Source organism: Pelophylax lessonae (assembly GCF_965119305.1).
Source record: "Pelophylax lessonae genome assembly, chromosome: 8".
Classification (NCBI taxonomy): domain Eukaryota; kingdom Metazoa; phylum Chordata; class Amphibia; order Anura; family Ranidae; genus Pelophylax; species Pelophylax lessonae.
In genome coordinates, this window is record NC_138775.1 from 220,149,776 (window position 1) to 220,174,093 (window position 24,318).

Here is a 24,318-nt window from a genome sequence, read left to right on the forward strand (position 1 = left end):
TGGATTTTTTTTTCCTCTTTCTATTATTTTGTTCCTGTGAGATCTACAGTCAAGTACCGGACTGGGCGACAGACTAGATAATCTAGATCTGGAGGGTCCCACCAGTCTGGCCAGCGAGTGTGTGCAGACCGCAGCTTCGAGCTAGGTCGGCCGCGACATAGCCCCAATGGACTGGGGCTGGCCTGCGAGTTAAACGTCTCGTGAGGGAACATACAAACTGGCTTTGGCCTGAGTATCAGCGTTTCCTCCTGGCCAACAGCACCCACATTATGATTGGAGCGGTGGTCTGTCCGGAGCGGTGCCCACCCCGTTTCTGGTGTGGTAAGTAGCTGTCTCCCCCCCCCCCCCCCCCTTCAGCCCCTGGAGGGTTTTGGGTTGGGCGTGGGCTCCTCCCTGGGATGGTCGGAACCCCCGGGCTCCCATGCCTCCCATTCAGCGTGCCCCCCCCCTTTTACTTAGTGGCCTTTTGCACGCCCTAGCTCCCCTATCTGCCCACAGACATACCTTTTTAGGTTGGATGGGGGTGGGGAGTGCGCTGCTGGTCACCGAACGATTGAACCCTAAGAGGGGGGTGAGCCTGGTGGGGGCGCCTGCCAGGGCCCCCCTTCCTGTAGGGATTGTTTTCAAGCTTCTGGGGTTCCCCTGGGAGCAGCATGGTGCTGCCATTTTTGTACCCTTTTTATGCTACTGATCAGCTGCCATTTTTCTTGGTTTCATATTGAAAACAGCAGCGGCCATGTTTGTGGAGCCGGATGGGCGGTGGGAGCCCCTCTTCAGTCTCTAGTGCTGATCCCTGGATATTCCTCTTCCTGATTGCCGCATAGTGTGCAGTTAGTTTGGTAATGTGAGTACCTGACCGGTGGGGGTGAGTCTGTTTTGTGGTGTTCTCTCACCCTCTCTGCTGTTGCAGCGGTAGTGCTCTGCCTTGTGGTGCCCGCCAGCATTGTGGGGTGTCCCTTGCAGTGTTCTACACTTTTTGTGTATGTTCCCCTCTCCATTAATGGAGTCCCTGGAGCATATTTCACCATCTGATCCCCTCTCGGAGGCTGTCGGGCCCTCCAGGTCCTTACAACTGATTGCACTGACGGCGGTCCTGGAGTCTTTTGTGTCCAAGGTAGATTTGGTCCTGGGCAAATGGACTAGCAAAAAGCGTCCCCGCCTTCCCCTTCTTCATCTGTCATATCAGATCCAGAATCTTATTCGGCTGCCGCGGATTTAAGTTACCCTTCGTGGTCTGTAGCCACACACCCTGCGTGCTCAGGTAGTGAGGATGATTCCTCTGCTCCTCTAGCCACCCATGAAAAGGCACTAGTGGATACGCTGATTTTAGAGTCCTTCTGTAGTGGACTCCCCGGTTTCCAGGTTGAATAAAGCCACCATAATCCCGGTTGAAGAGCCCCCGGTCTTCTCAGATCTGGCAGATAGAAGGTCGGAGGCCTTGACCCGCCATATGTTCACTGTGGCTGGTTCGCCACTTAGACCCGTATTTACTATTGCCCTGGTGTCGCAAGCTAATGACAGAGTGAACAAAACGTCTCCGCCCCCCCCCCCCCCCCCCGCCTTTGTGGAGCTGACCCAAGGGCTACAGTTTGTCTGTGACGCCTCTTTGGATGCTGCTCCCTTAATTTCTAGACTGTCTCAGTGGTGGTCCTGCGGGGCATTATCTGGCTAAAATGCTGGTCTGCGAACCAGGCATCTAATGGGCCATACACACTATAAGATTTTCTGAAGACTTTTTTTCCTTTAGACTTGCCAAAACCATATAATATCAGGTCAAACCTAAAAACTTTCAATTTGTATGCAATCTGGCAGGTCCTTGAACTACATAGAAAAGGTAAATCTGAAGGAAATCTTACCACAAAAGTTGGATAGTGTGTATCCAGCTTGAGAAAGCCTTATCCGATCTTCTATTTGTGGGGGATCGCCTGTTTGGAGCTTCCTTGGTTGACATCATTAAAATGCCTCACAGGGGGAAAGAAAATTCTTCCTCCTCAAGCTCCCAAAGGTAAAGAGTCCCGTTGCAGACAGGGGCCTTTCTTTTCGGCTCACAAGAGGCTTTTTTTGTCCCTTAGGGTCTCAAGACAAGGGATCTAAGCCCTTCAGAGCCTCTGAGATGACTTGGTCCAGCAAGCCACGAGCGGGTTCTGCCAAACCTGCGGATAAGGCTTCCTTCGCATGAAAGGGTGCCCTCACCCGTATCTGGGGTGCAGGGACGTCTTGGCGTGTTTCCCGATCCGTGGACTTCCCTGACAAAGGACAAGTGGGTCCACAAAGTAATTCGCTCCGGCTACAAGATCGAGTTTTGATCATATCTTCTGGACATGTTCTTCCCTTTCAACCTGCACTTGTCCCCAGATCGCTTAGGGCACTGATGGTGACCCTCGGCACCCCAGATGTTTTGGAACAACATTTCCCATGATGCTCAACTACACTGAAGCATCATAACCTAAGCATCATGGGGAAATGTAGATCCAACACATCTGGGGTGCCAAGGTTCGCCATCACTGGCTTAGGGGATCTCTTTGGGGCAGTGCAAGACTTGTTACTTTAATGGGTTATTGTCCCGGTTCCAACATCGGAAAGTTTTTTTCAAGATTTTTACTCAAACCTGTTTACAGTTCCCAGGAAGGAAGGTGCTTCCAATTCTGGACCTCAAGGCGCTAAACTGCTTTGTGCGGGTACAGAAGTTCCGAATAGAATCCATTCGCACGGTGGTGGTGTCCCTCCATTCACATCAAGGACGCCTACATACACATCCCAATATGTGTCGGCCACCAGAGCTTCCTCTGCTTTGCCATAGGCGAGGAGCATTATCAGTTCGTGGCGTTACCCTTTTGGTCTCCCCTCCGCTCCTCGGATCTTCACAAATGTATTGGCCCCAGTGCTAGCATTGCTGCATCAGCGGGGGATAGCGTTACTGGGGTATCTGGACAATCTACTTTTGCGAGCAAAGTCTTCGACTGCTCTGTGGTACAACTTGGAGATTACTCTGCAAACTCTGAAGGAGTTTGGTGCGATTCTGAATCTTCAGAAGCCTGCTCTGGTTCTGTCCACAAGCCTGGACTATCTGGGTCTGACTTTGGACTCTTCCTCAGCCAGAGTGTTTCTTCCCCTGGAAAAACTTCAGAAACGGGAGGCAATTCAGCTTCTGCTGTCCAGCAGACAGTCATCTCTTCGGTCTTGCATGTGGGTACTGGGCCTGATAGTGTCTACCTTCAAGGCAGTTCCATTTACACAGTTCCACATGAGATTCTGGTGAAATGGACTAGAATCCTCAGTCTCTAGACAATCTGATCCTGTTGAGCCGGAGTACGAGGGGGTCCCTGGTTTGGTGGCTTCGTTCTGCGGCACTTTGTCAGGGCTTAACGTTTCTTCCCCTGCATCGGACGGTCATCACCGGCTACCATGTACTGGAACTTGACACTTCTTTTAAGATCTGACTGACTATCGCCTTATGGCTCGTTAGCAGTTTCTAGGTTGGTTACCCTTGATGATCATCTTTGGAAATGTACCTGGACCCGGCAACAACGGGGCCAGCCTGTATTGTTTGGGCACTGAAATGGTCCACCTGGCATGTTTGATATTTGGGCAGTAACATTCTGGCTAACCTAATGTGCACCTTTTTGAACTAAATTTCTGCTCCCTGGCCATAACCATTAAAGCAGAGAGCGGTTGGAAAGACAGATGTTATAGGGCCATTTTAACACTACCAAAGAGCAGGGGAGGTATTTGGTTTCCAGACCCTATAAAATACTCTGCTGCTTTTTATTTGACTCGATTATTAGACTGATGGTCTCAGCAGAATTTATTTATTTTATTTTTTCTTCAGGTACTTGTATAGCTCCATCAATTTACACAGCACTTTTACATATATATTGTACATTCACTTCAGGCCCTGACATCAAGGAGTTTACAATCTAAGGATAGAAAACTGTGAATCGAGTTGGAACAATTCTTCTCTTCATTCCCTCTCGAAGCCCTACCATTGGTGGGCACCTCTGCTCACACAGCAACTTTGTTCACATCTGTTAACCACTTGGTGACCGCCCTATAGCAGCTTTACTCTCACATACTGTAAATATACAAGAGACTTCCGCCTGTAGGGGGCACGCCCTGGTTATTCATTGCAGAAGCCAATCTGCCAGTGCCGGCACTCGATGTCCCGTCTGCACCCGCCGGTTGTTGGGTAGAGACTCGGAACAGAGCTCTGTCTATGTGGACAAGGCAGAGTTGCCTTCTGAAATGGGGGATGGATTTTGTGATACTGCAAAGCAAGGAATAAAATCCATCTCTTCCCATAGTACGAGCAACACATACACCACACAAAAACACTGTCTTGATACAGTTAACCCTTGGATCGCCCTCGATGTTTAATCCCTTCTTTGCCAGTGTCATTAGTACAGTCATAGTACATATTTTTAGCACTGATCACTGCAGTCGTGTCACTGGTTCCCGCAAAATGTAATTGTCCCCTGCACTATCACAGTCCTCGCTGATCGCCACCATTACTAGTATAAAATAAATCAATAAAAACTACAGTATATATCCCATAGTTTGTAGATGCTATAACTTTTGCGCAAACCAATCAATATACGCTTATTGGAATTTTATTTACCAAAAATATGTAGCAGAATACATATTGGCCTAAATTTATGAAGAATATTAGATTATTTTTTTTTAAACATTTTTATTGGATATGTTTTGTAGCAGAACGTAAAAAAAATGTTTATAGTGTCAAAAATAGAAAAACACAGTTAGGATCAAATACCACCAAATGAAAGCTCTATTTGTGGGAAAAAAATATAACCTCAATTTTATTTGGGTACGGTGTTTCATGACTGCGCAATTGTCAGTTAACCGCTTGCCGACCGCCGCACCACTATATACCGCGGCGGTCAGTCCCTCACAGGCAGAGTGACGTAGCGGTATGTCACTAGCCTGGGAGGGTCTGGGGAGCGAGCGCGCGCCGCCGGCGGCGCGCTCCCGCGCGGTCACGGACCCCCCCACCCCCCCCCGCGCGTGTGACCGGCGGACCCGATGTCCGCCGGCCACTCTGCGATCGGCGGGGGAGAGGGAGAAAGTCAGGCAGCTAGTATGTAGATCCGTTGATCAGTGTCCTTACAGCTCAAGCCACAGCCAATCACAGTAGAAAGCACGCCCCTAGGGACACACATAGCCCCTCCCTCCCAAATAAAGTTAACCCCTTCACTACCAGTGTATTTTTACAGTAACAGTGCATATGTATAGCACTGATTACTGTAGAAATGTCACTGGTAACCCCAAAAGTGTCAAAAATGTCAGTCAAGGGTCTGATCTGTCCGCCCAAATGTCGCAGTACCGCAAAAAAAATCGCAGATCGCCGCCATTACGCGTTAAAAAAAAAAAAAAAAACAACAAAAATGACAGAAATCTTTCCCTTTGTTAGTAAACGCGATAACTTTTGCGCAAAACAATAAAAATACGCTTTTTGCGATTTTTTTTTTTTTTTTTTTTTTTTTTTTTTTTTTTTTTTACCAAACCTAGGTAGCATAAAACAAATTGGCCGAAAATGTTAAATTTTGATTTTTACATTTTTTTTTTTTTGGGGGAATTTCATATAAAAAAAATGTGAAAAATATTGTTATTTTTGCAAAATTGACGCTCTTTTTTTGTTTATAGCGCGTGATCAAAAAATCGCACAGGTGATCAAATACCACCAAAAGAAAGTTCTGTTTGTGGGAAAAAAAGGACGCCAAATTCGTTTAGGTACAGCGTCGCACGACCGCGCAATTGTCCGTTAAAGTCACGCAGTGCCGAATCGCAAAATACCCCCTGGTCGTTTAGCAGCCAAATCCTCCGGGGCTTAAGTGGTTAAAGTAGCGCAGTGCCGTATCACAAAAAGTGGCCTGGTCATGGGGGGGGGGGGTAAATCTTCCAGAGGTTAAGTCGTTAATCAGTCCCACTATATGCACTACCAAATCCATTTTTAAAACCATGTCTATCTCCAATTCCTAGTCAAGTATAACCCATTGTTGGTTCACTGCTCTTTCCTCATAGTATAACGCACTCTCAATTCTGCAATCTCCGTGAAAACAGACACTTGATGATTTCACTTAATTTTCCATAACAAAGTTAGGACTGCATCGCACATTGGTCTTCTACTTGTGTATCTGTATTCCCTTGATACGCTATATTTAAATGCCACACCAGTGAGACATGCATCATCATACTCTACGTTAACCACAGGGGACCATAACAAGGATCGTAGCTTCAGAATTATATGGGAATGTAAACTACACACTGCATTCTCACAAGCCCAGAAGGATCATGTTCTCCTTTTTGCACATAAAGCTTCTTTGCGAATACCTTTTTAAGAGAATGGTTATAAAATCCTAACTTGGTGTTACAAAATGCCCCAGCTCCTACGCAAGATCAACCTATCGATTTCTCCTCTTTGTTGGAGCTGACAAAACACAGAAGAATCTTTACATTTTATAGGGCTGGCCAACTTTTGGTGAGAGGTCAGGAATGTTATTAAAAACCTGACTGGGGCGTCTTACAGAAATGCCAGCCACTTGTTACATGACATGTCACTTTCATTCAAGAGATACAATAATTCTCTTCTCAAACATCTTTTGAATGCCGCTAAAGCTTGCATTCCTGCTATTTGGAAAAAGACAGACCCACCTAGCATGGCACAGTGGCATGCCAGTGTCTTGGACATCAAATTGATTGATGGAGCAGCATACGGCAGACTTGAAGGACAAATCCAAAAAACCTTTTTGTATATGGACACCTTGGATTTTATATATAGAATCATCGACCTCCAATGCCCAAACTCCCTAAATGTATCCATCTGACAATACCTCATCCATCTTGTTCCTACCTTGTTACGCTTCTACACCTCTGGAGGATCTGTTTACACTCTCCGCCACTTTCCCTGACATGGGTACCTACAGTCTTCCCAATCCTCTTCAGATAGGACAGGAATGTCACCTCTCCACTTATCATAAGTCTTGGTCAGGGTGGAGGCATGCGCCGCCGCCAGTCGGAGATGGAGAGAAGACAAAGGCTTCTCCAACACTTTCGACATCAGCAGAAACTCCACAGTCTGGCTGAAGGACCAAAGGTTCAGTAATCTGGGCCCACACCGCATGTCTAATTTGCAAGTAATTCTTACAAAATGCAAACCGAAACAGAGGCAACTTCAGTATAATGTCTTTGCATTTAATTTAGAGTAATTTCTGGGTACAGCAAAAGCCCAGGCTATTTTGCTCTGTAAGCAATTACTTGTGTCCATCGAGGTATGATAGTGTTTTTACTTTATGCAATCGCTTTGTATTCTGATATACAAACTAGACGTTTAATTTTGTCTCACTTTGGACTCAATATAAATAAAAAAGACATAAAGATCGATAGAGAGAGAAAGGTGTGTGTGCTAAATAGCAGAAGGGGTTGTTAATCAGTTTGTTGCTTCATTGTTAATAAAATGAACAGATGCACTAGATGGGCAACAATCAGACGACCTCCAAAACAGGAATGGTTTTACAGGTGGAGGCCGGTGACATTTTGTTTTTCCTACTCCATCTTTTCTGACCGTTTTTCACAAGTTTTGCATTTGGCTAGGATCAGTGTCACTACTGGTAGCATAAGTCGATACCTGGACCCTATAGAGGTTGCACAGGCGGTCCAACTCCTCCAGGGTGGCACATCCATATCCAATGGGTCCTGAGTTCCTCCTGGTGCACGACAATGCCCGGCCTCATGTGGCGAGAGTATGCAGCCAGTTCCTGGAGGATGAAGGAATTGAGAATTGATACTATTGAGTTGCCCCTATGCTCGCCTGACCTAAATCCAATAGAACACCTCTGGCACATTGTTTTGGTCCATCCGACGCTGTCAGTCTGTTCAGCACCTCAGTGATGCCCTGGTCCAGATCTGGGAGGAAACACCCCAGGACTCATTCTGTCTTCTCATTTGGAGCATGCTCCGATGTTGTCAGGCATGCATACAAGCATGTGAGGGCGATACAAACTTCTGAGTACCATTTTGAGTTGTTGCAATGAAATTTCAGCAAAATGAACTAGCCTGCTGCATCATTTTTTTTTTTTTTTTTTTTTATTTGATTTTTGGGGTGTCTTTGAATTCAGTAGGTTAATAATTTTCATGTCAATCAAACATTGCTAACATTCCTATTGTTCCTAACACAATACCCAATCCTGAACAGTATAGATATCCAGCAAGATATTTTCTTGATTATTTGAGACCTAATGTATTTTCAGTGTTCCTTTAATTTTTTTGAGCAGTATATATATATATATATATATATATATATATATATATATATATATGTATGTATGTATATATATATATATATATGTATGTATGTGTGTGTGTGTATATATGTGTATATATATCTAATATGTGTAGCACCCTCTAGGTAGGTTCTAGTGAGAGAATATAGTTTTGGCTCTGTCTGCCTATCAGGGGGGCAGCAGGAAAATCTATATTGCTTTCTGCCTACCAGAGAGCAGGATCTGTGAGTTAGGTCTGCTCAGTGTGTGATTCATTGGATCTAGATATTGTTTCACACTGATCCAATAGGGAGGCTTGTTGGACAGTGTGAGGAAACCTGACCAATGGGTACACAGGCTTTTATACAGTCCCGGTGATTGGTAGAGACTGGCTGTCTCGGTGCATTATGGGATATTGTATAAAAGCCTGGAGCACATGTGCTGTAGGGTCTTTGGCTGGTGAGCAGAGTCCCAGAGGGAGGGTGGCAGCTGTCTCTTCCACTGTAGCAGTGGCACGCGGTCACAGGCAGTCGGCCTGGGGACCAGGGGAAAGGAACTGAACCCAGAGGTCCAGGAGAACTGACTGGAGGGGTAGAGAAACTTGAGACCCTCAAAAACAGTATTGTGAGTACAGGGGATCGTGTCTAGGGGCCTGACCTGAGGGCCCCCGTGTAGGATAGTCAGAGGATGGGTGTCAGTCTGTGGAGTGAAAGGAGATACTAGGCAGGTATCATGAAGATAATCTACCCAACTAAGGTGTCTGTACAGAGACTTAACCTAAATTCATATAGTGGCAAGGTTAATCTGCAGCCGGGCTGCATCTTCAGACAGGAGTCCTCATCCATTGGGAATAGTTCAACCTGGAGTATCCCACTCTTCCCTTCTCTAATCCCTATTTAAAATAAAACCCCAAAAACAACTACATACCCATGGACTGATCATTGACTGAGCCAAGAAGTAAAGTGGTAATCTGTGAATGCCAGTGTTGCTAACGGTAACCCAGGGGGACCCGAGAGTGTGTTCATTCAGCAGTCCTCAAGGGGGCAGTGACACACACACACACACACACACACACACACACACACACACACACACACACACAATATGGTAAAAGGTCTGCATCACCAGATATTGTATGCACATTAGTTTCTCCATGGTCTTGTGCACACTTACTCTCCAACTTTGACTATGGGTTCATCTTTTTTTTTTTTTACTTCTTTTTTCAGTAGTTTGGATATCAGTGCTTCCAGCGCCAAGGAGGAACTGTCATCTGTCAAGTCTAGAAGTGAAGGAGCATCATCTCATTCTTCACAGCCTTCCTCTGCTGCTTCATCTCCTTTATCAGTTTCATCCCATAGGGGGAGTTCAAAGAGTAAGCCAAAGTTATATTCTTGTTTTATTTTTGTGTAATATTGAGCAGCTATGTTTCATATTATAGTAGGAATTCTGTTCCCTAGCGTTTATCTTCTGCTGCTGTCTCTATGCTAAAAGCAGACCTACAGTCAACAGACAGGAACTGTTCCTGGTGTTGGAGGAAAGCTAAAGTGATACCAATATTCAAAAAACGGGCAGAGGTATATCCCGGGAAATTATAGGCCGGTCAGCCTGACGTCAATAGTTTGTAAACTTCTGGAGGGAATGATAAGGGACTATATCCAAGCGTTTGCTAAAGAGAACAACATTATCAGCAGTAATCAGCACGGGTTTACAAAAAGGCGTTCTTGTCAAACCAATCTGTTAACATTCTACGAGGAGGTGAGCTAGATGGGGGGAGACCTGTGGATGTGGTGTACCTGGATTTTGCTAAGGCGTTTGATACAGTCCCCCACAAACGCTTAATATATAAAATAAGGTCTGCAGGTATCGACCAGAAGGTCTGCTCTTGGATTCAGAACTGGTTAAAGGGGCGTGTCCAACTGGGGTGGAAAGTGGGGTCCCCCAAGGCTCAGTCCTGGGACCAATCTTGTTCAATTTATTCATAAATGGCATTGAGGGCGGGATCAGTAGCTCGATTTCAGTTTTTGCTGATGACACAAAATTAAGCAGTCCAATAACTTCACATAGAGAGGCAGGAATCTTACAGAGTGACCTGAAAAAAATCGCAGAGTGGGCAACTACATGGCACATTAAGTTTAATGTGGAGAAGTGTAAGGTGTTGCATTTGGGGACAAAAATCATAAAAGCAAAATACATTTTAGGGGGAAAACCTCTGGGGGAATCAAATATGGGGATCTTAGTAGAAGATAGACTTAGCAATAGCATGCAATGTCAACCTGCAGCTGCCAAAGCCGGCAGAATATTGGCATGCATTAGGAAGGGGATGTTTTCCATAGATAAAACTATAATCCTACCACTTTTTTAAAACACTGATCCAACCACATGTGGAGTATTCTGTACAGTTCTGGTCGCCAGTCCTCAGAAGGGATGTGTTGGAGCTGGAGAGAGTCCAGCAAAGGGCAACTAAACTGATAAGGGGATTGGAAGACCTAAATTTTGAAGAGCGTCTACAATCGCTTGATTTATTCTCCCTGGAGAAGAGAAGCCTGAGAGGGAACATGATAGCAATTTAAAAATACCTCAATGGTGATCTCAGCATAGAAAAAAAACGATTCAGTCGCAAAGAATGTATGAGGACACGAGGCCATACAATGCGATTAGAGGAGAAGCATTTTAACCTCAGGCTACGCAGTGGGTTCTTTACTGTAAGGGCTACTAGACTGTAGAATTCTCTACCACAAATGGTAGTTACTGCGGAGAGTATGGCTACTTTAAAAAGACTCTTGGATGTACATCCCAAGGATCACAACATTCAGGGGTATGTGAAATTAATACTTCCACACACACCTCCACAGGTTTAACTGGATGGACTATGGTCTTTATTCAACCTCAACTACTATGTAACTATGACATTTCTGCTTCTTCAAAGCCACCTGAACACTTAAGAGGTTTTTTTACACTTCCTTTAAAGCTCAATCCAGCTGCAGGTCTTGTCTGTTGAGTTGACCAGGAACTGTTTTCAGGCAGAGCATATGATTGGTTTCACTTGCTTCTCTTCAGTCTACAAATAAAAAAAAAAAATTAGCAGCTACAAATATTGCTGCTTATTTTTTCTTTTAAAAAAAGGACACTTAACCTGTCCGGGATGTGGAGCTGTCCTCACCCGGGCTGGTTCTTTGCCAGTCTTTGGGTCCTGGGCACTGGCATGTCACTCCTATTGCCTAGGTACCCGCTGTACCCCCTACCAAAAAATAAATAAATGACCTCCAAAAATGGGAGGGGGGGGGCAGGAGGTGTTAAATCGTTAATTCCGCTTTTAAGTGGTTGTAAAGGCAGAAGGTTTTTTCTTTTTTATTAATGCATTCTTTACATTAAGATCAAAAGCCTTCTGTGTGCAGCTGCCCACCGCAGTCCCCCAAATGCTTACCTGAACCCCCTCTTGATTCAGTGTTGTCCAGGAATGCCTTGGTCTCCCTCCTGATTGGCTGAGACACAGCAGCGGCACCATTGGCTCCGGCTGCTGGCAAACTCAGGCAATGAGGAGAAAGAGGGTGTGAGCAGAGTTGTATAAAGTACTCGAAACCCATACTTGAGTAAAAGTACAAGTGCTCGATCAAAAAGTGACTTGAGTAGAAGTGGAAGTGCTCGATCAAAAAGTGACTTGAGTAGAAGTACTAAAGTATTCAACATTTTTTGTACTTAAGTATTGCAAGTAGTTTTTTAAAAAAATTTGTTACTCAAGTACTGAAAGTAAAAGTACCAGTAGTTTTGAAAAAAAAATTGCTACTCAAGTACTGAAAGTAAAAGTACAAGTACTGTGTTATGTAATTATTTAAGAAAGAAGTCAAAAGTTTAAACATAATGTTTTTTATTATTTCAAATGCAGCTTTTATTTATACATACAGTAGCTTTTATTTTCGTATGCGCTGATAATACACGTTTTGAGCTTCATGAAACCTGCCATCTACTGTTCTGGCAGTGGTAATTTTTATAATTGTAATGAGTATCTATGCACCACAAAAAAAAATATCAGAGTAGAAGTATTGAAATCATTGAAAAAAATGTAGTGAAGTAAAAGTGGAAGTAGGAGAAAAAAAATTCTACTCTAGGAAAGTACAGATACCGCCTTTCCGTACTTAAGTACAGTAGTGAAGTAGTTCTACTTGGTTACTATACATCTCTGGGTGTGAGGCCGAACCATGGCTCCGTGTCTAAATGGCTACATGGAGCTGCGGTCCGGGTACCCGCATTGCAAGCTGCTTGCTGTGGGGTCATTCAACAGGAAGCAGGGGCCAGGAGCTCCAGCCAGGGACCCGAGAAGAGCTGGAAGCGGGCTGCTCTGTGTAAAACCACTGCACAGGGCAGGTAAATATAACATTATTTTATTAGAAAAAAAACAAGACTTTACAATCACTTTAAGTATCCAAATCATAGACCCTGTCTATACACAGCTGATGATGATGGTGCACATGTGACTACATTAAATACCTGTCCCCCCCCCCCCCCACCACATGCTGTGGTTACTCCTTCCTGCGTGTATGTCCTGTATTGACAGACAAACCAGGGAGAGAAAATGCTGCAGGAAGAGCAGGTATGCACAGGCCGGAGTGTCCAATACCTGCAAAAAAGCAGCAGAGCTTAAAGACATGGGTCACAGTAAAGGTATACTTGTTTATCATTTTCAAGATAGCCTTTGTTTACCAGTGACCCTATACAGGCGGTCCTTGGGTTACAAACAAGATAGGGACTGTAGGTCTGTTCTTAAATCCAATTTGTTTCTAAGTCGGAACAGGTACATTTTTTAAGTTTAGCTCCAGCCAAAAGAATAACTTTTAAGTGTTTTGGATAGTATAGGAAAGGGTTAACCCCCCTGTAACATTTTGTTTTGCTGTCTGTACCCCTGTTCAGAAGATTTCACCTCACTTTCTGTCCCTATGACAACTGAATTTTGAAAATTTTGGGTTGTTGTGGAATTTCCCTTCCTAGGGGTAGATTTCTCCTCACTTCCTGCTGTCTCTCTCCGTTTGTAAATAGGAGTCCTTTGTAGGTCGGATGTTTGTAACCTGGGGACCGCCTGTAGTTATAACGTTAATTTAAAGGGGACGTGCCCTTTTAGTGCTCGTAGTACATTTAAAGCGGAGTTCCGGGCACAAAATCGATTTTTTTTTTTTTTTTTTTTTTTTTTTTTTGTGCCCGTCCGCTAGTTCTGGATAACCTGAAAAGGAATTGGATAGTTAGGTTTTTTTTTTTTTTTAAACTCACCTTGTAATTGTAGATCGTAAATACTCACCTCAGGGTACTTCCTCCCTCGGAGCCGCGGCTCACCCCGTCTCTTCCTGCCTCGCGATGATTCCTGGGAGCTGAACGTCATAGCTCCCAGGAATCAATGCGACGGCACCGGCCCCGCACATCATTTCCGGGCGACGCCGCATTCCCCTGCTAAACAGCTTCTGGGCATGCCCAGAAGCTGTTGAGGAATGCGGCGCCGCACTGGAAGTGACGAGAGGGGCCGGTGCGGCGCATTCTGGGAGAAGAAGACGCGGAAGAAGACGCAGAAGAGGACCGCGCCGGCTTCAGCTGCCCACAAGAGAGATGGAAACGCTGTGGAAGAAATTTTATAAGTAAGTATTTCTTCTAAAAGGTAGGTGCGAACCGGGACAGATCAGAGGCTAGCCATTGTGGAATGTGCTAGCCCTGACCCGGGGGTATGCTTATTGAAAAATGACATCTGTGCCCGGAACTCCGCTTTAATTTGCATCTCTCTGCAAATTGAAAAAACTGTATTATAACTTTTATTTTTTTTTTTTTCTTCTCTGTAGGGAAGGGCTTACAGAATGATAACCCTCAACTCCTTCTGGATATAGTGCAAAACTTATCAGGCTCTGAACACAATAGCCATGTCAGCAAGCAAGCTCAGTCTGGAAAAGAGCAATCTGCTGGCTCCGAATCTGACAGCACCATGGGTGATCTTTCTTCTCGATCTATTACCAGGTACAGTTGATGCGTGGTTTCCTAATTTTTAGCAGGTCTTCCCTGAGGCAATTTGCGATTAATATCTGTTTTTTGTTCGTTAGCCTTATGTCCGATGGAGGACGGAATGGTAAAAGTTCCAGCATAAAGGATACAGCAGCAAAAGCACCCTCACCACCAGCACACCCAGTCACTGCAGCCGCAGGAACTCAAGCTCCAGGATTAATGGCTTCGTCAGCACAAAGTATGTCATCCTGTTTCTCCACATGGGTTCTGTACTTTGCATCATAGATTGCAATTTTTTTTTGCATATTTAATAAATGTGTCTGCCACAGGTTTTATTCGATTTTCCCCTGCTGGCTTACAGCAGCGCATGTCTGCAGAACTAAACTACTTGGGTGCCATGGAGGAATCTGTTAAACAGCTGTGCGATGTGGAGCGTGTCCGGGGAATTTCAATTGCACAGCAAGAAACCGTTTCCCTTGCTCAGATCCTTAAGGTAAGATCTGACACCACCTATCCTACCTAACTAAGGGTTATGCTATGCACTCTTTTGGCAATTTTTGTTAATAAACCAAGGGAAGAATCCTGTTCTAAACAAAGCAAGAAATGAAAATTAAAATAGTCAACATAACATTTTGCTTGTTATACCGTAATGTTGTATTGCTTTAGTATTCTTGCACAATAGATTGTGTTTTCCTTTTTGTTTTGCTCCATTTTCCAGTGCAGTCAAAATGAATGGGCATGAAGAATGCAATTGTTTTAGTTAGACTCATTCACATCAATGGGTTGCGTTTTTGAGGTGCATTATGTTTTGTATGCCGTGTTCTTGGTGTGCAATACACAGTCGTGAAGGTACGAGGGCAAGGAGGGAGTATGTTCTGCTAGGGAGGAAAGCAGAAAAGTGGATTTAGTTTAACTTTCCTCTTTTTTGTTTCTTACAGTCTCAACAACAACGTCATGAGCAAAGTATGGCTGCTCTGAGACTTCAAGCGGAACAGGAGGCCCAAGCAAGTATGAGACAGCTGGAGGAGGCACGTCAGATTGCAGCTCAGGTAAGGAAAATCATATGAATATTATCTTCTGGGGCAACAGCATCAGTAACTGGCTGTGGGAGGAGGGGAGGTTGTGCTTGACCACACTGAGATAGATGTGCTTCTATTCCTAGCATGGTCAGTTTAAAACAGAAAAGCAGGGGGACAGGCAGAAACACCAGGCATTTCATACAATTGAAGCATTATAAAGAACAGGATTTTCCATAATTTTTTTATACTAGTACATGGTACAGTAGACATATCTGGAATATGAAATGTTGAGTTAACATATTCTTTAAGGCAGCATCTGATAAAAGATTTCATAGAATTAAAATGGCAACACAAATGCACATATTTTAATTTGAAGGGAGCAGGACCGCCCTGGAGAGCACAATATAGGGGTTGTGTACATACAATATATCTAGACTTTTATTATTTTTATTATATGTGTTCACCTTTGCTTCTCCCAAGAATGCCCTATGCGTTAATGTCCTTAACACATTATTAGGTTATTCTTCGTTGTGCAAAACGATGCTTAATTTTAAAGCTGCCTACAGATAGGACATACCCAAAGTTGGATGTGCATTTCTTGTCATTTATGGACAAGCACTCATAGCTTTGTTCCCTACCCATAAATGCACAGTCCACTCTCTAGCACTCTCGCAGAACTCTGAGCTATGAGAGATTGGACTGCGTTAGTGGAGAACGAAGTCAAGAGTGCTTGCTTGTGAGTATCTGGGGCCTTGCCTTCAATGCTGGATGCGTCCTGCCATATACAGAATGGAGGACAATTATATGAGCAGCTTGACAGGTCAACATTTATTTGCAAATCAGAGCACAGCATATTATTGTAATAAGGACATTGTAATGTATAGGCTCTTTCTTAGGGAAAGTAAGTAAAGGGTGAACTTACCCTTTTATAATTTTCCCAATTATATTAAAATAATTTTTCTTTAAATATAAGCTGCCATTCTGACATCAGTAAAATGTAGCAGAAATATCTGTTTGTGTTTAGTATAAAATGGTAATAGAATAAAAGAAAGCAACACCTGAATTGCACAGTATGTATTGATTTATTAACCACTTTACCACCGGAGGATTTTGCTGTCTTACGTCTGGGCCACTTTTTGCGATTCGGCGCTGTGCGACTTTAACTGACAATTGCGCGGTCGTGCGACGCCGTACCCAAACGAAATTTACGTCCTTTTTTACCCACCAACAGAGCTTGGTTTTGGTGGTATTTGATCACCTGTGCGATTTTTACTTTTTGCGCTATAAACAAAAAAGAGCGTTTATTTTGAAAAATTAACAATATTTTTAACATTTTTTTTTATATGAAATTCCTCCCAAAAAATATGTAAAAATCTAATTTTTTTAAAATTTTTGGCCAATTTGTTTTCTGCTACCTATGTTTGGTAAAAAAAATCACAATAAGCGTATTTTGATTGGTTTGCGCAAAAGTTATTGCGTTTACTAAGGGAAAGATTTCTGTCATTTTTGGTGTTTTTTTTTTTTTTTAACGAGTAATGGCGGCGATCTGCGATTTTTTTTTTTTTTTTTTTTTGCGGGACTGCGACATTGCGGTGGACAGATCGGACCCTTGACTGACACTTTTGGGGTTACCAGTGACATTACTGCAGTAATCAGTATATATATATATATATATATATATATATATATAAATATATATGCACTGTTACTGTAAAAATGACACTGGCAGGGAAGGGGTTAATTTTATTGGAGAGGGAGGGGTTAATGTGGGGGGGGGGGTGACTGAGTGGGTCAGGGACAGATCGGATGTCCAACTATGCTGAACACTCCGATCTGTCACTTAGGAGATCCGCCCGCTCTGTTTACACAGGCGGGCGGAACTCCAAACTAGATTCCCCGACGATCGGGGAAGAGTGGCGGCGATCGCCGCCGCTCCTCCCCTGGCCCGACTCCCGCTGTGAATGAAAACAGCGGGGGCGCCGCCTACAGGGGGAGGAGTCCAGCGACGTAGGTCTACGTCGCTGGACGATAACGAGCCACTGTGCCGCAGTAGAGGCACAGTGAGCGGTCGTAAAGTGGTTAAAAAACACATATTTGCCCAAAAAGTATTATGCAACATTATTGCAAGGGTTGTACGCACCTGATGCAGAATTCACTTCCATTTTAAGGCTGGCCATGCACTATTCAAATCTCGGCCGGTTCAGCAGGAACTGGCCAAAATTCAAACTGTTAATGGGCAGGCTGAATGTACCAAGTTGACCGATCAACCCATGGTTTAAGGAAAGAAATTTGCACCGTGTATGGCCAGCCTTAGGGGTGCAATAGTGTGTTTTTGTTTTTTTTGTATTGCTACTTCTGAAATAGAACTTGAAGAAGTGTTCTAATGTAATTTATCATGTCTAATAAGGCTTATTAACCCACAGACACAGGCAGAAATGCTTCAGCGTTTCCAGAAGACACTAGAAGCATCTGCGTCTCAAAATGTCATCCAGGCGCAAGAGGTAGGTGAAGACTTCATAGTCTCAGCCCATAATCTAGTAGATTTGGTCCATAGATTATAGAGAGCTTTGGTTATTTTCTCCTATTTTGTTTGTGTGTTATACACACCCCGTTCATTTAGAACTTGGAACTTATCTTTTTTTCTCTATAGTGGGCAAGAGTCATTAGGTGAACCCTCCAAGGCACTTAAATCTGTAAATTTATGTTGATGCTTCAGTTTTTCTTTATTCTTTTACACAGTCCTATACACAGTTATTACCTCCTTTTGTTTAAACTGTGTGATTTCAAGCACACTCCAAAAGTACTGCCAGTTATTAGGATGTAAAGAAAGGCAACACTTCCTGCTTCTGTAAGTAATATTATGTCTTCCCTTCCCTTAGACTGTGGACCATGATTACTTGTCTCCTACCAGCTCAGATCCTGCTGCCATCTCTCCTCTTGAACAACCGAAGCGCCAGCGTTCTCGAAGTATTAGGTATCATAATACATTCAGATATACCTTTTTTTAATTTTATATATATATATATATATATATATATATATATATATATATATATACAGTATGTGTGTGTGTTTGGGTGTGTGTGTGTGTGTGTGTATATATATATATATATATATATATATATATATATATATATATATATATATATATATATATATATATATATATATATGTATGTATGTATGTATGTATGTATGTGTGTGTGTGTGTGTGTGTGTGTATATATGTGTGTGTGTGTGTGTATATATATATATATATATATATATATATATATATATATATATATATATATATATATATATATATATATAAAAAATATTATTCAAAATCAGAAATGTCTAACAAAAATCAATCTGTGTATACAATAAATTGCAAACTTAGTGTCTATAAATCATACGTGCTTTCCGATAGAACAGAACTATGATCAAAAATCTATAGGTGTATAGAATACAAATCAATCTGTGTATACAATAGAAAATAAAGTGTCCATAAATCATAAGTGCATTCCAGTTCCAGAAAAGTGATCACCCAGTAAATGTGATTGGTACATATTAATGTGCTCCACTCCGCCGCCACCAGAGATCAAAGCCTCTCACCTTAAAGTTTGACCCAGAACACTGAACCACTGAACCCCTATGGGGTCACGGGCAGGTGTCACTGGATGTTATAGAGGTCTCTAGTAGATGCACAGGGACAAGATAACAGCGATGGTGCCGCTCTCACACGGGGCACATAGAGATCACCACATAAGCAAAAGATGCAAAAAGGAATCTAATGCTCTCCATACGGGTATATTGAATAAGGCTGTTTATTTAAATCAGGGTACTCACAAACAACTTCTTGTAGTCACGCTTGTAATAAATGAAAGCGCACAGCTGAGAAGATGCAGGGAAGGCTCCACCCCTATACGCATTACGTCTAGGCCGATAGGGCGCTGACTTCAACAGTAGAGGTCTACTGTTAAAGTCAGCATTTATTACAAGTGTAAGCGTAAAGGGGGCGGAGCCTTCCCTGCTGCTCGCTGCATCCTCTCATCTGTGCGGTTTCATTTATTACAAGCGTGACTACAAGAAGTTGTTTGTGAGTACCCTGATTTAACCACTTGCCGACCAGTCACTGGGACTGTACTGCCGCAAAGTGGCTCGATTCCGTCCAGTGACGTAGACCTACGTCGCTGGACTCCTCCCCTTGTGGGCGGCACTCGCGCGCCCCGCCGGAGGCTCGCTCCCGCTGCTTTCAGTCACAGCGGGAGTCGGGCCAGGGGAGGAGCGGCGGTGATCACCGCCACTCTTCCCCGATCGTCGGAATCGAGTCTGGAGATCTGGAGTTTACACAAGCGGGCGGATCTCCTAAGTGACGAACAGTGACAGATTGCAGGGTTCAGCATAGCTGAACATGTGATCTGTCCCTGTGTCACTCAGTCACCTCCCCCCACACACGTTAGTAAGCACCAGGCATACATTAACCCCTCCCTCTCCAATAAAATTAACCCCTTCCCTGCCAGTGTAATTTTTACAGTAACAGTGCATATTTATAGCACTGATTACTGTAGTAATGTCACTGGTACCCCCAAAAATGTCAGTCAAGGGTCCGATCTGTCCGCCGCAATGTCTCAGTCCCGCAAAAAAAAATTGCAGATCGCCGCCATTACTCGTTAAAAAAAAAAAAAACACCAAAAATGACAAATCTTTCCCTTAGTTAGTAAACGCAATAACTTTTGCGCAAACCAATCAAAATACGCTTATTGTGATTTTTTTTTTTTTTTACCAAACATAGGTAGCAGAAAACAAATTGGCCAAAAATTAAAAAAAATTTGATTTTTACATTTTTTGGGGGGGGAATTTCATATAAAAAAATGTGAAAAATATTGTTATTTTTTTCAAAATTTACGCTGTTTTTTTGTGTTTATAGCACAAAAAGTAAAAATCGCACAGGTGATCAAATACCACCAAAAGAAAGCACTGTTTGTGGGGAAAAAAGGACATAAATTTAGTTTGGGTACGGCATCGCATGACCGCGCAATTGTCAGTTAAAGTCACACAGTGCCGAATCGCAAAAAGTGGCCTGGACGTAAGACAGCAAAATCCTCCGGTGGTAAAGTGGTTAAATAAATAAACAGCCTTATTCAGTTTACCCGCACGGAGAGCATTAGATTTCTTTTTGCTTATGTGGTGGTCTCTATGTGCCCCGTGTGAGAGCGGCACCATCGCTGTTATCTTGTCCCTGTGCATCTGCTAGAGACCTCTATTCCATCCGGTGACACCTGCCTGTGACGCCAGAGGGGTAAAAAAGCTTGATTTGGCTCAGTGTTCTGGGTCAAACTTTAAGGTGAGAGGCTTTGATCTCTGGTGGCGGCGGAGTGGAGCACATTAATATGTACTAATCACATTTACTGGGTGATCACATTTCTGGAACTGGAATGCGCTTATGATTTATGGACACTTTATTTTATATTGTATACAAAGATTGATTTTTATTTTATACACTTATGGATTTTTGATCATAGTTCTGTTCTATCGGAAAGCACGTATGATTTATAGACACTAAGTTTGCAATTTATTGTATACACAGATTGATTGATTTTTGTTATATGTTTCTGGCGCAGCACTTTTCTGATTTTTGAATACTTTTTATTGTGTTAAGTGAATAACACTATCTGGTGTGTGCTGCCGGATTTACTTAAATTATTTATCTATATATAATTTTTTATATAATCTTTATAGTTTTTATACACTGATTGAATACATTCCCTTTCTTAGATTTATTTATTTGCTATAGCTGTGCTGATAGCTTCTTTGCACATATATATGTGTGTGTGTGTGTATGTATTATTTTTTTTAATAATAAAAAAACACTTTCTTTGAATGATCATACATTTTTTTACACAGAACTTTGTAGCCATTTTATTCACATTTTGGCTTGATTATGTGCCAAAGCAGGAAGTTCTTGGCACAGCTAGGTGAATTAGGCTGTTTGTGGGTCATGGCTTAGTATCTGTTCTGTTTATGCTAGGAAAAAGGGTTCCCGCTCTGCTTCTCCATCATCCCAGCCTCCAAGCAGTGTGTCCAGCTTCAAAGAGAGATCTCATAGGTATGTAGATCACATACCCTGGTATTGCTGAGGGCTGTGTATTTTTCCTGGCTGTATTTGGTAACAAATGTTTATATTTCTATGTGGGATTTTTGCAGTAGCAGCAGTGAGCAGGAAAGTCCACAACCATCATCCGTCAAGGAGGAAATCATTAGTCAGAGAGACCTGGAGGAGAGCATCTCTGAGGAGCTACCATTGCCCGAGGGTAGTGTGTTAAAGGGGGACAGCAGCATATCTCTTGATGATAAAGGTTTGTGTAGGTCTACATAGGAACCTTACATGTTTCTTGTTCGCTAAAGGGTATGTGTGATATAATTAAAAATGAAATATAAGCAGTGTATCGCTGCAGTACATAAGCATTTCCCAATATTTTATGCCATTAAAAATGCAGAAAGTTCTGAAAAATACCTGATAATCTTGCCAAAAATTCTGTGAGCTCCTAACTACCTGTTTTAATAGCCTGCCTATCTTCTGCATTGATTCCTGCCAGCACATGTTGTAAGGAAAGGGCCCTTTGGAGATACAGACTTGGGTGGTATGCCTCCAACCATACGAAATGACCATATGTGATTATAATACAACCTTTTCATGACCTCACAAGGAATAACAAACGCTTTCTCTTGTTATAATAACAAACCATAAGAATATATTAATACTGGGACATGCTGTTGGTGGGGGGAGGGGTTGGTGGTTAATTTGGATCAGGCCTGGGAATCAACTTTAAAGGGAACCTATCATTTTTTTATCTCCTAAATACACAAGTTGGCCAAATGTAATTTTAAATCTGCATCCATTTTTCTAATAATTTTTTTTTTTTGGGGTGGGGGAGTTTGTATATGTATATAAGGGATGTAGAGCACATGGGTTGTGTTTCACTCCTCTTTGTTGATTGACCAGAAAGACCTTTGAACTTTGTGGAAACCAGTGAAAGTGTTCTGGCCCATATTGTCCGCAACAGACAACAGGTGTCTTAAAGTAGAAGTCCAGTCAAATCTAAACTCTAAATCTGCTCCCACCTCCAAGCTAAGCTCTATACTAACTACCTTGTAAAGGAAAGATGTCTGTACTTAACCTATTATGAAGGTGCTCTAATCCAGGCTTATGGCCCGTACACACGATACGAAAATCGGGCGAAAAATAACGCTTGTGAAAAGATCGGACGATAATCTGATCGTTAGTACACAGCTTACGAGAGGCGATCACGACAGTTCGACCGATATTATCCGGTCGTGCAAGCATAACAATTTTGATCATATTATAACACATCGTACGATAATCGTATTATCAGTATGTTGTTCGTCCGAAAAAAAATGTTGAGCAGTAGACAGCGCATGAGCAGTAGACATCATTTCCCCTCACACACTACAGCGTGGTTACGCATACCGGAAGCTTTTGAATCATCGTCCGAGAAAATTCGTATCGTAAGTAACCTCTCCCGTTTGCGAATATAATTGAGAGTTCCTAGCAACCAAAAAAAAACGGATGGAACGTCGTCCGATTTTCGGATCGTGTGTACTGGGCATAACTCTGGGGCATCTGTTATCCGCTGTCCCTCCTCTACTCTAAAGCTAGTGCTGGGAGCTGATCATGTGACTGGACCAGAGTGCCCTCAGAATAGGTAATACAGGGTAGTTGGTATAAGGCTTAGAATGGGCATGGGAGCAGGTTCAAGATTAGATAGTATTTGACTGGACATCTACTTTAAGTATGCTGATTTAATTTAATTGATTTGTTTTTTAAATGACACCATAATATGACAGGTTTCTCTTTCTATGAGAAGCATACACAATCCTACACAATTTGTCACTGTAAAAAATGTGTTGATTATAGTTTTTTCATCGATATTGCAATTTTCTTTAGGTGTCAGCTCAGCAGTTCCTACCAATGAAGAAGGCATCGAGGAGTTATCGTTTCGTTCTTTGCTTCCCTCTGAATACCACAGGCGTGGTAGCTTGGAGAGACAGAGAAGTCGGAGACATGAATCTGATGAGGAAAGCACCCCTGATAAGGTGAAACAGAAGGGTCAGGTTTGAGTAGAGCGAACTGTAATGCCTTTTTAAACCTTTTTCACATGAGTGTACTTAAAGTGTACACTCATGCGAAGGTCATGTTTACCCACATGGAGATGCACAGGTGGTATGTGCATCCCTGTGCAGGCAGTCCTTTTTATGTCAATTGGGACACAGCCACCGCTCCCAGTTTGATAGCCGTATGGGTCAGGACCCCAAGTGCTTGCAGTGTGTGCATGGATGTCAGATTGGGAGCAGCAGCTGTGTCCATGCAGCTGCTGCATCCCAATTGACATGAATTGGACTGCCTGCATGGGGATGCATGGAACACCGCTTAAGTATATCTTTGTGAACGAGACCCTAATATGTATCTAGTAATAACACATGCATATAAATCTTGCACAGGAGCTCAGTGGCCCCTTTTCAAGTGGGCAGGACAGTTTTTGGAAATTCACAATGGAGATGGTTCGGCAGTATATGCAAGAAGGAGAAATGCGCTCTGCACACCAGACTGCCCTTCTTCGCCTGCGTCAGAAAGCACTCAAAGAGAAGACTAAAGCAGAGCTTGCTTGGCTGGAACACCAGAAAAGGTAAAACTGAATGGCTGGGCAAGCTCCAGGAGCCAGATAGTCGGTGCCTCTAAATGAGAAAACATGCTCTTTGTGTCTAGAGGCTTTTAGATCAGACACATTGGCTGATAAAGTGTACATTCCAGCCACTGCCTTTACTGCTATATCTCAATACTTACAGATATTGATGTAATTATGATTTGGAAAAAATATTTTTGGTAGTATAATAACTGTAAACGGCTTTTGAACAATTGTTTTTTTCTTTTTTTTTACTTAATATACCTCCCGTTAAGAACACATTAACCAGTTCATATCTCCTTCTTTGTCACTTAACAAGAGTCAGTAGTGCTTCTGATAGGTCCAGAAATGTATAAGCCATGAAAT

The 24,318-nt window shown here is 42.8% G+C and overlaps 1 protein-coding gene across 1 annotated transcript in view; it reads left to right on the top strand.

The window, feature by feature from the left end:
* Window positions 1-24,318, top strand: part of CEP350 (centrosomal protein 350) — a 124,440-nt gene that overhangs the window by 49,559 nt on the left and 50,563 nt on the right. Inside the window, exons 14-24 of the mRNA XM_082266484.1 lie at window positions 9,500-9,645; window positions 14,090-14,261; window positions 14,345-14,484; window positions 14,576-14,739; window positions 15,185-15,295; window positions 17,689-17,766; window positions 18,145-18,239; window positions 21,279-21,356; window positions 21,455-21,606; window positions 23,217-23,365; window positions 23,771-23,955. Of these exons, the coding sequence (XP_082122610.1) occupies window positions 9,500-9,645; window positions 14,090-14,261; window positions 14,345-14,484; window positions 14,576-14,739; window positions 15,185-15,295; window positions 17,689-17,766; window positions 18,145-18,239; window positions 21,279-21,356; window positions 21,455-21,606; window positions 23,217-23,365; window positions 23,771-23,955 (1,470 nt within the window). The remainder of the gene's footprint in view (window positions 1-9,499; window positions 9,646-14,089; window positions 14,262-14,344; window positions 14,485-14,575; window positions 14,740-15,184; window positions 15,296-17,688; window positions 17,767-18,144; window positions 18,240-21,278; window positions 21,357-21,454; window positions 21,607-23,216; window positions 23,366-23,770; window positions 23,956-24,318) is intronic.